The sequence below is a fragment of the Aricia agestis genome, chromosome 22, assembly GCF_905147365.1.
Source record: "Aricia agestis chromosome 22, ilAriAges1.1, whole genome shotgun sequence".
Lineage (NCBI taxonomy): Eukaryota > Metazoa > Arthropoda > Insecta > Lepidoptera > Lycaenidae > Aricia > Aricia agestis.
The window spans coordinates 3637353-3653339 of NC_056427.1; the positions used below are offsets into that span (position 1 = coordinate 3637353).

Here is a 15987-nt window from a genome sequence, read left to right on the forward strand (position 1 = left end):
TGGTGCTAACTATTGTATCAATTAATATCAATGTAAGCACGAACAATAAGGGTTCTTAGCCAAATTGCAACTGATACTTTCGACAGCAAATTTAAAAACAAAAATGTAAGAGATTTGACAACGCTTCGCAACTGCCATGTCACTTAGCGACGACAAATCTCAACCATTTATTCAACTTTATTATCGAAATTATCGAATACAATTATACTAAGTACCCGCAATATTATGTTACCGCATCAAACTATTTTGGAATCAATTGGTATAAGTAGCTGTCTCAAATGTCAAAGCGTCTGATACAGACTTAATTGTATCGATTTGTTGTACAGGCTGATCATATTACACACTGGTTTTTATCCGACTACAGCAAAAAGGAAGGGTGATGATTTTGGAAGTCTAATGTTTGTATGTGTTTAGCGGCTTAAATTTACAATTAATGAGGGGTTAATAGATTTGTACTGATATATTATGATACTTTATCAAGTTAAGTTAAGGTGTGGATAGACTATCCGGCACTTATCAGGAAGTGGTGAAACAGGCCTTAAGTCTTTTAAGACCGGGCTGCCAAATTTTGCTGTGTTTTCTAATAAGTATTACGATAACAGAAGACGATTGACTGAAATGAAATTGAGATTTATTTAATCATTGCATTGTACATTTATCTGATATTTGCCTAACGGAAAACACGTTTCACTTATTTTGACTCGATAGTTATATTTTTCGAAATTATGAATCTTTCTGGCCTTTTCAACAAATATCTGTTACACTTATTGATTAACTATCATTAAATAACTTGCACTACTACAATCACACACTTTATAAAATAATGGCTAAAGGAAATATTAGTATTGTATTTAATTTTTAAGTAATCATCAAAAACATTTTTGGGACTTACGAAATTTACTTGCGTGCTATGCGGTAATCGTTGTTACGCGATATCTTTCACTATTAGCTGCAGCGCAAAACACAATTCTCGGGGTACGATTCATGATTCCATCATTATATCACGATTGGAGGATAGCGGGGTGTGCAGGCGGGGCTAGCGTGCTTTGATATTTTTGGTAGTCCGGTCTTAATCAGTGAAAAAAATTACCACCTTAAGAGGAGTCCACACCGCCCTTTTTTCCATACAAACGTTGTCCCCTGTTTCCTCCCTGGATAATGCTAGTAGAATTATAATTTTTTTCCTGAATATCTACGGCCACTAATACAATGTCCCTATGTTTTCTTTTTTTTTCATAATTTAATTATTAAATAAGATATGAACGTTCAAAAACCCAAAAAAATGGCCAGATTTTCCGCTGTGATTTTCAAACGTCCAGAAAACAGATTTGGCTAGATTATACAAAAAAAAGCAAAACATAGGAACACAGCTTAAGCCTTTTTTTAATCTTTAATGAAAAAAGTACTTAAATCGGTTAAGTTTTGGAGAAGGAATCAGCGGACAACGAATCGTTGATTTTCTGGATTTTCTGCAGTTGTCTCTATCGCGTTCTGAGGTATAGGCTTGAGGTAAGGGAGACAGCTATATATATTACACGTACTTTTTTTTCATTTCTCTAGCCCCTGGTGTATCCTCTTAAGGTTTTCCTTACCGGAATTTTATAACTATTAGGTTCGGTTCTGTGGTCTTTTCTAGTCGTATTTTGCAGACAATATAATTATTGCTACTTTATCACATTTTTTACTTGATTTAATAAGATTTTTAATTTTATACTATTCATGTGATTGGAAATAATGTTCGGTGTCAGATAGAGCAAGCTGTACTTTGGTCATGGCTTGTCTCAGTTTTTTTTTGACTCAAAATATAAAAATTAAAAAATATTTTCGTAACCACCCTGTATACGTGTCACGCTACCCGTCAGGCGTCACACGGGCTATTGACGTCACGCGTCACGTCGCCGGCGACTATCAGACGTCATGCGAGGGCAGATTATGAATTTTGTTTAAGTAGAGCTGTGTTAAGTTTGAAGTAAACTATCAGAACAATGACGTGATTATAGGATAGTGTACTTACTTACGCAACTAGTGCGAACCGTACATTTTTCCGGGATAAAAAGTATCCAATATATCCATAAGTATAGGTGAAAAAATAAAGCTACGCTATAGGTACCTAACCAAATTCTTCGTTTCTTCATTAGAATCCTCAATAAGATGGCTTCCTCAAAAGAAGATATACAAATATCCCCCATTCGACTTTCATTACGAGGGCTTCGAGGGTTATATTAAGTGGTGGGGTAATTTAGACCCCCATACAAACAAACGAAGACGTAAGTGGAAGAAGTGGGTAACTAACGATTTGAAAATTTTGGTATTTTGCATTTATGGAGATCTTAGGACTAATAAAATAATTTGAAATAAAAAATGTGCATTTTATGTATAGCCAGGTATGTTCAATGATGAAGTATGTTAGTAACAAGGTTTGTTCAATTATTATTATAAGGAAAAAAAAAATATCCTCCTTACTACTACTTGTAAAGAGGAGAGATTTGTATTTTTTAAATTGTTTGTTATGAATAAACTCAAAAACTCAAAACTGCTGTGCCGATTTCAAAAAATATTTCACCATTAGAAAGCTACATTCACCCTAAGTAAGATTATATTGTTATACTACATTTATTTTTCATGAAATCCATAATTTACGCGGGCGGAGCCGTGCGGAACGTCTAGAACCTGCTAACCTTCAAGAAGAGAGAGTATTACGCTTAAGAGTCCGGCAACGCACCAGCAGCTCTTCTGATGTTGCGGGTGTCCATGGGCGGCGTTAGTTGCTTTCCATCAGGTGGCCCGTTTGCTCGTTTGCCCCCTTATTTTATTATAAAGAAAGGTTATAATATAAGGTTATAAAATGTTACTTAATGACATTGTGTATGCGAGTCATGATGTTACATAATGACTCGCATACACAATGTCAGGTTGTAGATATTAATAATTTAGATTTGAAATTATCTACTATGAAAAGAGATAAGTACTTCTTATCTCATTTTTATAAAAGACGTATAGCCAAGTTGCTATTTAACTTTTTGTTTATAAAATCAGCCAAGTATTTGGCTTCCTCGACTACTGCTTTTATTGAGCAGAATATTAGTCATATTTTGAACGAATTGGAATATGTTCCAAATATTTCTTTAAATTAGATAATAAGACAATGGAGGAAATCTCTTGCAGAAATAAATTACCTTTAAATAGTCAAAATCCTACCAATTTAATAGATTCAAATATAGTAAGTGAAAATAATTGTAATTTAATTAATCTGGTGCATCAGAATTTACAAGGTATGGTAGGTAAAGAACTTGAAATTGAGTTATTTTTGAAGGAATTTAACATTGATATTATGTGTATATCTGAACATTGGTTTAGATCACATGAACTCATTTTCAACTTCAATGATCACCAGATAGCAAGTTCGTTCAGTAGAGAAAATGCCATTAGAGGCGGCTCTTTAATATTAATCAGAAACAATTTTAAATTTAAGGAACGTAAGGATATTGTGAGTCTCTCTACTGAACGAATAATAGAAGTGGCCTGCATAGAGCTGAACCATCTAATAATTGTAGGCGTATACAGGCCTCCATCAGGGTTATACGAATCTTTTGAAGTAACTATGGAACAAATTTTGTCAAAAATATGTGCATCTAACAAAAAGGTTATTATATGTGGCGATTTTAACATTAATTTATTAGATTTAACCTCAACTACTGTTAGATTCACATCTTTATTTCAATCGTATAACCTTTACAGTTTGTTTCAGGAACCAACAAGGGTCTGTGAGACTACAGCCACTTGTATTGACAATATATTTACTAATCTTATTCCAGACAAAAAAGAAATAATTAATAAGCTAAGTTCTGATCACTGTGGACAAATAGCCTCTTTTAATATCAAATGTGACAGTGATGCGAAGAAAAATCTTGTGTTTATTCCTGTGACCACAAAACGTATTGAGCAATTTAGAAGTAAATTAAATTCAAATATCCATTTATTGGACAGCTCACATAGCTCTGATGAAGCTTTTAATAAATTATTTAAGGTGATAAGAACTCAATTTAATTCAATATTTACTTCTAAAACGGTTAGAAACAGTAATAAAAAAACTAAATTTATTAATTGGGCAACAAAAGGAATAAAAATAAGTAGGAAAAGATTATATGACTTATATGATGAAAGGTGTATTAACAATAGTGAAGTATTTAAAGCATATGTTAGAAACTACTCAAAAACCTTCAGAAAAGTTTGTAAAGCTGCTAAAGCCCTATATATAAAAAATAAAATTAAAAACTCTAAAAATAAAATCAAAACAACATGGCAGGTAATAGCGGGTGAGACTGGAAATGTCACCTGTCGTAGCTCTGATTTTGAACTATACTTTGAAAATAAAAAGATTACTAATGATCAAGAAGTTGCGACGGTCTTTGAAAAGTTTTTTGCTGACATTCCGGTCTCAACGACAAAAAATTTAAATTCTTCGTCTGAAGCTGCCGAAAAGCTACTCAGAGACAATGTAAAGGAATGTGATGTCAATTTTAAGTTTAGAGAAATTAACCCCAGAGATATTATTGATACCTTTAAATTGTTGAGTATCAAAAATACTGCTGATCTCTGGGGCATGTCCACAAAAATTATTAAATCAATAATTGACATCGTAGCTCCTCATTTAGCAATGATTTTCAATGACTGTATAAAAAATGGTGTTTTTCCTGACTTAATGAAGCATAGCAAGATTGTTCCTTTATTCAAAGCCGGAACTAAATCGGATCCCACGAATTTCAGGCCTATATCAATTCTACCGACCTTTAGTAAAATATTTGAAAAAATTATTTTAAAACAATTACTAGTACATTTTAATTCTAATAATTTATTACATGATAATCAATACGGATTTACTAAGGGTCGATCCACAACGGATGCTGGTATAGGACTCCTTTGCAGTATTTTTGAGGCTTGGGAGGAGTCGCAGGATGCCTTAGGTGTTTTTTGCGATCTCTCCAAAGCCTTCGATTGTGTTGAGCATGCTACATTGATCAGGAAATTGCGCCACTACGGAATTAAAGACTCTGCTCTCAGCCTTTTGACTTCTTACCTTAAAAATAGGACTCAAAGGGTTGAGGTTAATAGTAAAAGGTCCAAAGGAACCAAAATAGAATTAGGTGTCCCACAGGGATCTATATTAGGCCCATTTCTTTTTCTCATCTATATAAATGACTTACCTTATCTAGTTAAGCATAATAATAATGAGATAGTGCTTTTTGCTGATGACACTTCACTTATTTTTAAAGTGAAGCGACAACAGTCGAACTACGACGAGGTAAACAGTGCTCTCTCAAAAATAGTACATTGGTTTAATGTTAATAACTTACTTTTAAATTCTAGTAAAACAAAATGTATAAAGTTTACTTTGCCCAATGTTAGGCAAGTCCAAACCAATGTAGTATTAAATGATGAGAAGATGAATTTGGTAGACAACACTGTATTCTTAGGTATTACACTTGATAGTAAATTACAGTGGGGTCCTCACATTGTTAATCTTGCAGGTAGGCTCAGTTCTGCAGCATATGCAGTCAGAAAAATTAGGGAAATTTCTGACGAAGATACGGCACGATTAGTATATTTTAGTTATTTTCATAGTAGGATGTCATATGGAATCCTTTTATGGGGAAACGCTGCCGACATTAATACAATATTTGTGCTGCAGAAGCGAGCCATACGTTCTATTTATAAAATGTCTGCTTTAGAATCTCTGAGAGATAAATTTAAAGAAATTGGTATTCTAACTGTTGCTTCTCAATACATTTTGGATAATGTAATATATGTTAGAAAAAATATAAGTAAATTTAAAGTTAAAAGTGACATTCACTCTAGGAATACTAGAAATAAGCACAAGCTAGATATGCCGGTGATCAGACTTAGTAAAGTCAGTAAATCTTTTAAAGGTCAATGTATACGCCTTTACAACAAAATCCCAGAAAACGTTCAAAATCTTTCCATTAATAAATTTAAAAAAGTAGTTAAAGAACGTTTGTGTGCCAAAGCCTATTATAAGGTCAATGATTTCATAAACGATGGCACACCTTGGGAGTAGGATGGCTTCTTGCAAGGCTATTTCTTCATTATTATAGGACTTACAATTATGTATGTGGATATTGTATATAATATTTAGTTACAAAATTGTAAACTTTATTTTAAAAGATTAATTTTTTCTCACTTTTTTTGGTAAAAAAGTGGGCCCCGTGCGAGTTTCTTACGCCGGTTCTTCTCGCCGGGTTAGTTCCCGAACCGGTGGTAGGCATCATGTAGGACTTTCTGAAAACATTTATTTTAAATTTATTCAGAAATAAAACAATTTTGATTTGATTTGATTTGATTTGTTAGTTATCCTCTTCTTTCACTGAGGTCTTCAAACGTGGTGTTATCACAGTCAATTGCTGGCAGAGGGTTAGGAATCCCTCGTCGTTAAAACTTCTTATTTTTAGCGATCAATAAAAAAAGCTTCAAGTTTTTGTGTGTATGTGTGTAGGTAAATTTTGTATGTTGCGTACAAGGTTAAGAGCCTGTCCAGATGAGGCATTTTACGCGCGAGCGAGCGACTCGCGCGTTTGACGCGCGTTCCCGAGATACTACAGCTACTGTATAATATATTGCGTCCAGATGCCTACGTGCGTTTTTAAGAGGATACACCAGGGACGAGAGAAATTGAAAATAGGTATTTGAAAATGTATTGCTATCTCACCAATCTCAAATCTCCCACCGCAGAGCGCGATAGAGAAAACACGACAAAAGTTCTAATAAAAGAACAAAAAATCTTCGATTCGTTGTCCGCTGATTCCTTCTCCAAAACTTAACCGATTTAAGTAATTTTTTCATTAAGAATTAAAGCAAGGCTTGAGCTGTGTTCCTATGTTTTATTTTTTTTGTATATTCTAGCCAGTTTTGTTTTCTGGGTGTTTGAACACAGAGGAAAATCTGGCCATTTTTTTGGGTTTTTGGACGTTCTTATCTTTTTTAATAATTAAATTATGAAAAAAAAGAAAACATAGGGACATGCTAATAGTGGCCATAAATATTCAGGAAAAAAATTATAACTCTACTAGCATTATCCAGGGAGGAAACAGGGGACAACGTTTGTATGGAAAAAATGGCGGTGTGGAATCCTCTTAAGAGCCTGTCCAGATGAGGCATTTTACGCGCGAGCGAGCGACTCGCGCATTTTACGCGCGTTCCCAAAATACTAGAGCTACTGTATAATATATTGCGTCCAGATGCCTACGTGCGTTTTTAAAATCGCGCGTAAAACGCTTGCAATGAGCGGGACTCTCGACTCGCCCGTATAACGCGCGCGCGACGCGCGAGTTGAGATGCTTGGGTGCCATTGCAGCATCCAGAACTACGCGCGAGTCAGTTGCGAGTGGACGTATTTCATGAAAATGATGGAGCATGATAACTTCGATACGGAACCATTTATTGACGAAATTGAAAAAAAAGAGGCCATATGGAATATGGAATCTTCAGATTATTCCAATAAAGTCATAAGGCGCAGGAACTGGGAAGAAAGCGTCGAGATTTTTTGTGAAGCATGTTATTTCGAAGAAAAAAAACTTTAGGTAGTAAAAATTGGCTTATAATTAACTGATCACCAGAAATAGTAACATTTCACAGACAAAAATAGTAAGCGATCACCAAAATACAGACCAAAGATTTAACATCTTAAAGCCAAAAATAGTAAATGATCACCAAAATAAGTAAATGGTCACCAAAATTAGTAAATGATCACCAACATTATACTAGCATTTTAATGTAAAATGATCACCAAAGATTTATTATCTCGCTATCCCATTTATGCAAAATGACTCCAAATAAATCACTGTTACAACCAAAAGTAGTAAACGATCACCAACATTATACGTTAGCATTTTAATGTAAAATGTTAACCAAATATATTTTTATTCAGCAAATATCCTATTAAAGAGAAGAAGACAGATAGACGGACAGACATACATCGAATTCTTAGTAAAAGAGTCCCGTTTGTACCCTTTGGGTACGGAACCCTAAAAACGGGACTCTATTACTGAGACTTCGATATCTGTCCGTCTGTCCGTCCGTCTGTTTTTCTCTAGGACTAATATTGCTATACTGTGTCTAGGGCCTAGGCTGTATCTCAAGAACCACTCCAGCTAGACTTCTAAAAATTTCACAGATTGTGTATATTATTTGTTGCCGCTGTAACAACCAGTACTAAAACAAAATAAAGTAATTATTTAAGGGGGGCTCCCATACAACAAACGTTATTTTTGGCCTTTTTTGCTCGATATCAATAATGGCAACCGGTAGGCACGTTGATATTTTCGCAAAGGCCTTGATTATATTATGTTAACTTCAATAATTAGGTAATAATAATAATAATAAAATAATTTAAAAGGGGTCCCATACAAAAACACAATTTTAGGTCTAATTTTGTTCTATAACGGTACGGAACCCTCCATGTCCGACTCACACTTGGCCGACTATTTTGTTAATAATATGCTTACATGTTTTGTCAATCGTAGTGATTTATTTGGACAGAAAATATATCGCATTGATTTGCTCACAAGGATTTGGTGATCATTTACTATATTTGGTGATCATTTACTATATTTAGTGATCATTTACTATATTTAGTGATCATTTACTATATTTGGTGATCATTTACTATATTTGGTGGTCATTTACTATATTTGGTGATCATTTACTTTATTTGGTGATCATTTACTATATTTGGTGTTCGATTACAATTTGAAGTGTTGTCGTGACTAAAATAGCTGGTAGTATTGCAATTTTAGACTTTATTTTTTTGGTGTTAATTATCTTTTTTTGGTAAACAAGTTTAGGTTTAGGGTATCAGTGCATTTTTTGGTGGTCATTATATTTGTTCCCGTAAAAATTTGTGTGTAGTAAAGCCACAAAACAACTGCTCTTTCCGAGTCCATGTTTGTGACTGGCTGCTGAATCCCTCCCAGCGTTTTACACGCGTAAAACGCGCGCAAAAAGCCTCATCTGGACAGGCTCGAAATTGAAACGCGCGTATGGACTACGCGCGCAAAACGCCTCATCTGGACAGGCTCGAAATTGAAACGCGCGTATGGACTACGCGCGCAAAACGCCTCATCTGGACAGGCTCTAAAGATTTTAAAGCACCGGGAGAAAAGAAGGCCGTGTCCTAAATTTGAAGTGTTTATGCGTCTCTGTGTGAGTATGTCTGGAATTATCTTTATCAGATGCATTCTTGCATCTAAACGGGTGGACCGATTTAGATCTAGTTTTTAAGCTAGTTTTTATTACGGGATCAAGAAATTTCGTACCGAAAAGACTAAACACTCGTCTAACGCTTCCCTGGTCTAGTGGTTAGAGCGTGGCTCTCGACTCCGGAGGTCGTGGGTGAGAATTACGCGTTGGAAACATGTTATTTCCATGTTTGGTTAGGACAATGCAGGCTGATCACCTGATTGTCTGACAAGTAAGATGATCCATGCGTCGGATGGGCATGTAAAAAAGTCGGTCCTGCGCCTGATCTCTCGCCAGTCGTGTCGGTCTTCCGTCCCACTGGGTTATGAGAGTAAAGGAATAGAGAGTGCTCTTGTGTATTGCGCACACACTTGGACACTGTAAAATTACTCCTGCGTCACAGGCCCGGTTTCAATGAAACTAGCTACCGTGACCGAAACCGGTGTGGGGAGTATTATTACTTGTCTAACGTCGTTTCAGACAGTTCAGTTTGGCAGACTTCGCCTTGCTCTTTGTGCGTGTAGACTGCTAACTGCAATAGCTTTACCGCGGCAGTCCCCGAGTGCCACACGTATTAAACAACATATAGTTAATTTTTTCTTAATATAGATCTAGCCTAACAATAGCAAATTAGAAAAATGTCATATAAAATATGAAAAGAAACAAAAACATAGTTTGTGAAATATTTAGGAATGAAATTGGTCTTTCTAGTGTTAATTAACCCTCAATATTCTTCAACAGACGGCCCGGTGTTCAAGATCAAGCCACATAACGTGGAGGCTGATGATGGGGCCTCGGAGACCCTGAGCTGTGTCGTCGACGGTCACCCCCGGCCGAAGACACTGTGGCTGCGGTATGAACACGATAGGGTTATTGTGAGTACAAAATATATTAATACTTCATTATAACTTATATTTATAAATAAACTAGCGACCCGGCCCGGTTTCGCATCGGGTATAAAATATATAGCTACTGAAAAAATGATTAAAATCGATTCAGCAGTTTTGACATGTAGTCGGTATCGCCGTAAAAGCTTTTTAAATCTGTCATATCTTCGAAAATATTCATTGTAAAGGGCCATTATAATATTATAGGTCTACAAAATCAACAATATATTTAAGTTATTTAATTAGATAAGGATTAATGCTGTATTTATTAAAATTGCTTCGAATATTGGCCATTATATTTTGTCGTAAAAAGAAAATGACAAAAGAATGTTATTGTGGTATATCCATAAGAGATAGACATATACCATCGCGGAGTTTTCTGTAGACCTTTTCAATGTGTACAATACTTGGTACATTATTTTGATAAATCTCGTAGGGTTTTCAGCCTGCGTTTGCAATGTAAGCGGAAAAAATGTAATTATTTACGATATCAGATTAGAAATCCCAACAATAACAGTATTTCTCCACTATTTAATGAATGTTATTATACCTTTAACCTTCCTTTTGAATCAGTCTATCTATTAAAGAAAACCGCATCAAAATCTGTTGCTTAGTTTTAAATCTATATTTACATGAGGGACATGAGGGGAAAAAGCGACTTTATTTGATGTCTATATCTATACAATACATATTTTTATAATATGTATTGTATTATAATTGGAATCTCGGAATCGGCTCCAACGATTTTCATGAAATTTAGTATAGTATATAGGGGTTTCGGGGGCGATAAATCGATCTAGCTAGGAATCATTTTTAGAAAATGTCTTTTTATTCGTGTTTTGTCGATAATCGATAAACTGAAAAATATGACTCTTCCTGACATCTATTGGCGAATAATAATACTATATTATTGTGAGCAACTAATCGCTTTAACGACACAACAACAGCTAAAGCTATTCCAGCAGATGGCGTTGTTAAGTAACACGAAGTCAATGAGTGTTTGCTATACCGAGCAAAGCTCGGTCATCCAGGTACTATTAGTATAAAGAATCCATAGTCAAGAATCAATGTCAGTCCTAGACAAAACTCCTTTCAAATACTTCACCATGCAATTTCTAAATGCCTTCATACCATACAACCGCAAGTCGAAGAACAATCACGCAGAAATAACGCGGGGTATTATTTACACCGCAGCTGGGGGGTTAAGTAGGAACGGTTTTGGTTTCAATTACGCTAATGTGTTTATGGTTTTGCATATGAATACGCGGAATGGGGTAATTTTAGCACGTCTTAACCGTTAGCGTTAGTTTCGAGAATGTGATAGTACTAGATCAGGGTTCCCAAACTTATTTTGTCTACCGCCCACTTTGAGAAAAAGATATTTTTTGGCGCCCCTTTTGTTTTTTTTTTTTTTTTTTTATGAAATAAGGGGGCAAACGAGCAAACGGGTCACCTGATGGAAAGCAACTTCCGTCGCCCATGGACACTCGCAGCATCAGAAGAGCTGCAATTGCGTTGCCGACCTTTTAAGAGGGAATAGGGTAATAGGGGAGGGTAGGGAAGGGAAGGGAAGGGAATAGTTGAGGGTAGGGAAGGGAATAGGGTAGGGGTTAGGGGATTGGGCCTCCGGTAAACTCACTCACTCGGCGAAACACAGCGCAAGCGCTGTTTCACGCCGGTTTTCTGTGAGAACGTGGTATTTATCCGGTCGAGCCGGCCCATTCGTGCCGAAGCATGGCTCTCCCACGTTTCACCTACTTTTAAATTAAAGCCTCTATACAACGCCCCATTTTTCTGGTTCCCATCCCCCCCTTTAGGCCTTCAGCGCCCACAAGGGGGCGTTATCGCACACTTTGGGAAAGGCTGTACTAGATGACGCCCGCCCGCAACTCCATTGGCCCTAAGTAACCGTATATTTTTCCGGAATAAAAGTATTCTATGTCCTTACCCGGGACTCAATGTATCTCGTTACCAAATTTCAGCAAAATTGGTTCAGCGGTTTAAGCGTGAAGAAGTAACAGACAGACAGACACACTTTCGCATTTATAATATTAGTATGGTTGGATGGATAGCTATGATAATGTGTCTCACACCACGTCAGTCTAGCCACGTGCTAAGAACTGAAGGACATGTGTTATTTTTACCAGGAAAATAACTCAAGGCAACAAAATTAACAAACTCATTGGCACAATTTTTACTCTCTCTATCTTTACTTTAGCAGATAGACAGATCTGCTAACTATTAAAGAGGCTGAACCAACTAAGATTAAAATATATGTTATGGAGTAACGTAAGAAAAGTACATAGGATACTTTTTTATGACGGAAGAAGTAACGTGTCCCGAATTTCGGCGAAACGGAGTTCTGTCTTCTGTTATCGTATCATCCTTTTCTTGCTCTTCTTCATTATCTCACTAATCGTCTTCTTACAGAGAGTCGGCAAGGCATCGAACCTCAGCATCACTGTCAGCAAACAAACCGCTGGGCAGTACTGGTGCCGCGCCAGCGTTGACAACTATCAGGACATAGAGGCAGTCGCGGTTGTGTATGTTAAAGGTAAGATAGCTCCTGACTACTCCTGAGTAACAGGTATTGGACTGAGAGCGAGTGTTCGGTAGAATTACAATGAAGTAGGAAACTCCACATCAATACCAGGTATACTGTTTTACTAGCAGTTGATACAATGGGCATTGGGCATTGACTTTCCTTTTTTTTCCTAATTCTTAACGAGGATTCCTTCGCGACTCCGCCATCTCCGTGATTAATAATCTCTCAGGAACTGTACATTTTCCCGCAAAAAATAGTCTAGTAGTCTGCCGAACATTCGCTCTTAGACTATTATAAGCCTTAAGATGATGCACACTATTTACGAACGACGTGGCTTTAGGATCTTTGCCGCAAGCGCCCGTGACTGATAAATAATAATTCAAATAAAATTCCACTTTATGACCTAGCATTAAGGTCGCTAGTCGCTTCTCCAATGTCGTTAGAAAATCAAACCTACAGCCTATGTCATGAAAGTGGCATTTCATTTGAAGTTTTGTCGTTCGCGCTCACTTGTGACAAAGTCTTAAAGTCCGAGATATCGTATAGTTTTTGATCAACGATTTTGAAACATGGCCGTTTCAACTATTTATCTTTTCCAGGTCCACCGAAAATCCGCTCCAACCGTACACAATACGGCGTAGAGGGAGATAGCGTGAGGATTGAATGTATCTCCTTCTCTGTCCCCAAGCCCGACCTCGTCATCTGGACATACGGTGGCAACGAGATCAATTCCTTCCATGATCATGTGAGTATTATCATCATCATCATCAGTATCATCTTCATCTAGTACACTCTTCATATCGAAGTTCGACATGTTGAAATTCTTCTTGGGCTAATTTCTCTAATTTTGGGTAGCTACATTTGGTCCTTTCTTTTATATTATGTAAGTAAGTATATCATCTATATAAAACGCCTCCGTGGTGGCCAGTGGTTTGGAGCGTGACTCTTGGTTCAGATGTCATGAGATCGATTATCGTGTTGGAAACATGTTATTGCCAAGTTTGGTTAGGACAATGCTGGCTGGCTACCTGATTGTCTGAGAAGATAATCTATTCGTCGAATGGGCTTGTAAATAGTCCTGCGCCTGATCTGGCGGTAGTCCGTCGGTCCTACTCGTTTATGAGAATAAATGAAGAGAGAGTGATTTTGTGTGCGCACACACTTGGGCACAAAAAATTACTCTTGCATAACTGGCCTGGCTTCAATAAAACTGGCCACCGTCACCGAAACCGCTGCGGGAGCTATTAGTATGATAGATATTTTGTTGGTCAGATCTCAGACCTACCCAATAAGCACTTAAAATTTTACCAAAATCCGTCCAGCTGTTTCGAAGAAGTTTTGCAACCAAAGCATCAAGCTTCATTACAATCACAATACTAAGTCTGCGTCCAGACTCCAGTATTTTTATACCCATGATACAAAATATAATTTAATGCTTCACAATATTAGCATAATATAATATTATTGGATATCGTGTTTTAATCTTGTCTTGGAATGGGACAAACATCTCCCAAGGGAGATGAATATTGTGGGCCACAGACAGAAGATGGGTAGACATGACGCGAATGTAGGTCGCTCTTTGTTGATGATTTTTTATTGATGATGACTACGACAAAGTAAAAAAAAAACTAAGTAGAGGCATTATTATGAATAAATTAATATAAAAAAATATAATTCCCCAAACAACTTGTACTATGACAGCAACTTTTGTATTAAAAAAAACCTGGTTGTTTTATACAAAAATGCTAAGGTGATTTTAATATGAAACATCATTTTTAAAGATGAAAGTTACTGCCAATAAAATTTGGCATAGGTAGGTAAAAAGCTTACTTGGATTTTCTGGAATGTCTCCCCATTCTTAGCTCTTCTTTCAAAACTTATTGCATACTGTGCCATTTCATATTTTGTAATCTATTTCATATGGATACTGAAATCTTGTATTGGTAACGAGATTTATTTCATCATCATCCTAACAATATAATCAAACGTTAAGTTCGGACTGCAACGTGACGAGGCAATGCGATAAGTTTTATATTTAATTCATTCAAAAATGGTAGCCTAACAACCATACCGACAAGTCAATTTAATGTGCTTTCCCTATTTTCTTTGTTGTAGCTAAAATTGAATGTTGACTGGCCCATTATAATTTTTTTTTTATGAAATAAGCAACTTCCGTCGCCCATGGACACTCGCAGCATCAGCAGAGCTGTAGGTGCGTTGCCGGCCTTTTAAGGGGGGATAGGGTAAAAGGGGAGGGTAGGGATGGGAAGGGAAGGGAAAAGGGGAGAGTAGGGAAGGAAATAGGGTAGGGGATTGGGCCTCCGGTAAACTCACTCACTCGGCGAAACACAGCGCAAGCGCTGTTTTACGCCGGTTTTCTGTGAGAACGTGGTATTTCTCCGGTCGAGCCGGCCCATTCGTGCCGAAGCATGGCTCTCCCACGTATCGCAACGTTTGCAAATGCAAATGCAAACGAGCGTAATTTGTGAGTCGCAGAATTTCTGCTGGCAGAAATTCTGCTAATGCAGTTTCATACAAAAGTCCTGTTTCATTCACACTAGCGTAATTTTGTGAGTCATGATTTGTATGAAAAGAAATTTACGGGGCAGAAACTCACGACTCACAAATTACGCTCGTGTGGCTTCGCCCTTAGGCCTTAAGGTTACAATATCCGTGTAGACTAGATGCATCTTTTGCGTATAACGTTGCATTGTACCATTCCAAACGACGCACAATCCTAAATTGTACTATCGTTGTTTTTCTAAGATCTGCGTGAAATACCAGGCTCAGAATGACAATGTATGAAATAATTTTATTATAATTCTCCAGAAAAACTTACAGCTATGCAATAAAGACAATTAAAACAATTAAAATTAACTATGAGCTAATAACAAGTTTTCACCAAAGAATTCTATTTAAACTGAGGTAGAAGTGGTGTACTCTAAGAAATGTCATTTGAAAAGCAATCCTAAAACAATACACTCAAAACATTACTCACACACAGAAACTAAAAGTATATCTACGTAGTCAAGTGCGAGGTGCCAATATGCGAGATAACAAGAGTGACAGGATGTAGGCCTATGACATTCGGTCATACCGAACGCAAGCGTAACTCCCCGAAAGATCAAATGCCCGCAAGTACTGACTGCAAAAAAGTCTTTATAAATAAAGATTTTTTTTGTTATTAAGTTTATTGTTTTTTATAATAAAAATATTTTATATACCTATACAATGCATTGTATAGGTATATAAAATTATGTTACCGTTAGAATGCGGAATACGTTAATGTTCAAATTAACTAGA

General features: G+C 36.6%; 1 protein-coding gene across 1 annotated transcript in view; it reads left to right on the forward strand.

The window, feature by feature from the left end:
- The window catches only part of LOC121738060 (irregular chiasm C-roughest protein-like), a 106917-nt gene that overhangs the window by 63717 nt on the left and 27213 nt on the right, over positions 1–15987 (forward strand). Inside the window, exons 11-13 of the mRNA XM_042129880.1 lie at positions 9994–10127; positions 12570–12693; positions 13284–13429. Coding sequence (XP_041985814.1) covers positions 9994–10127; positions 12570–12693; positions 13284–13429 — 404 coding nt within the window. The remainder of the gene's footprint in view (positions 1–9993; positions 10128–12569; positions 12694–13283; positions 13430–15987) is intronic.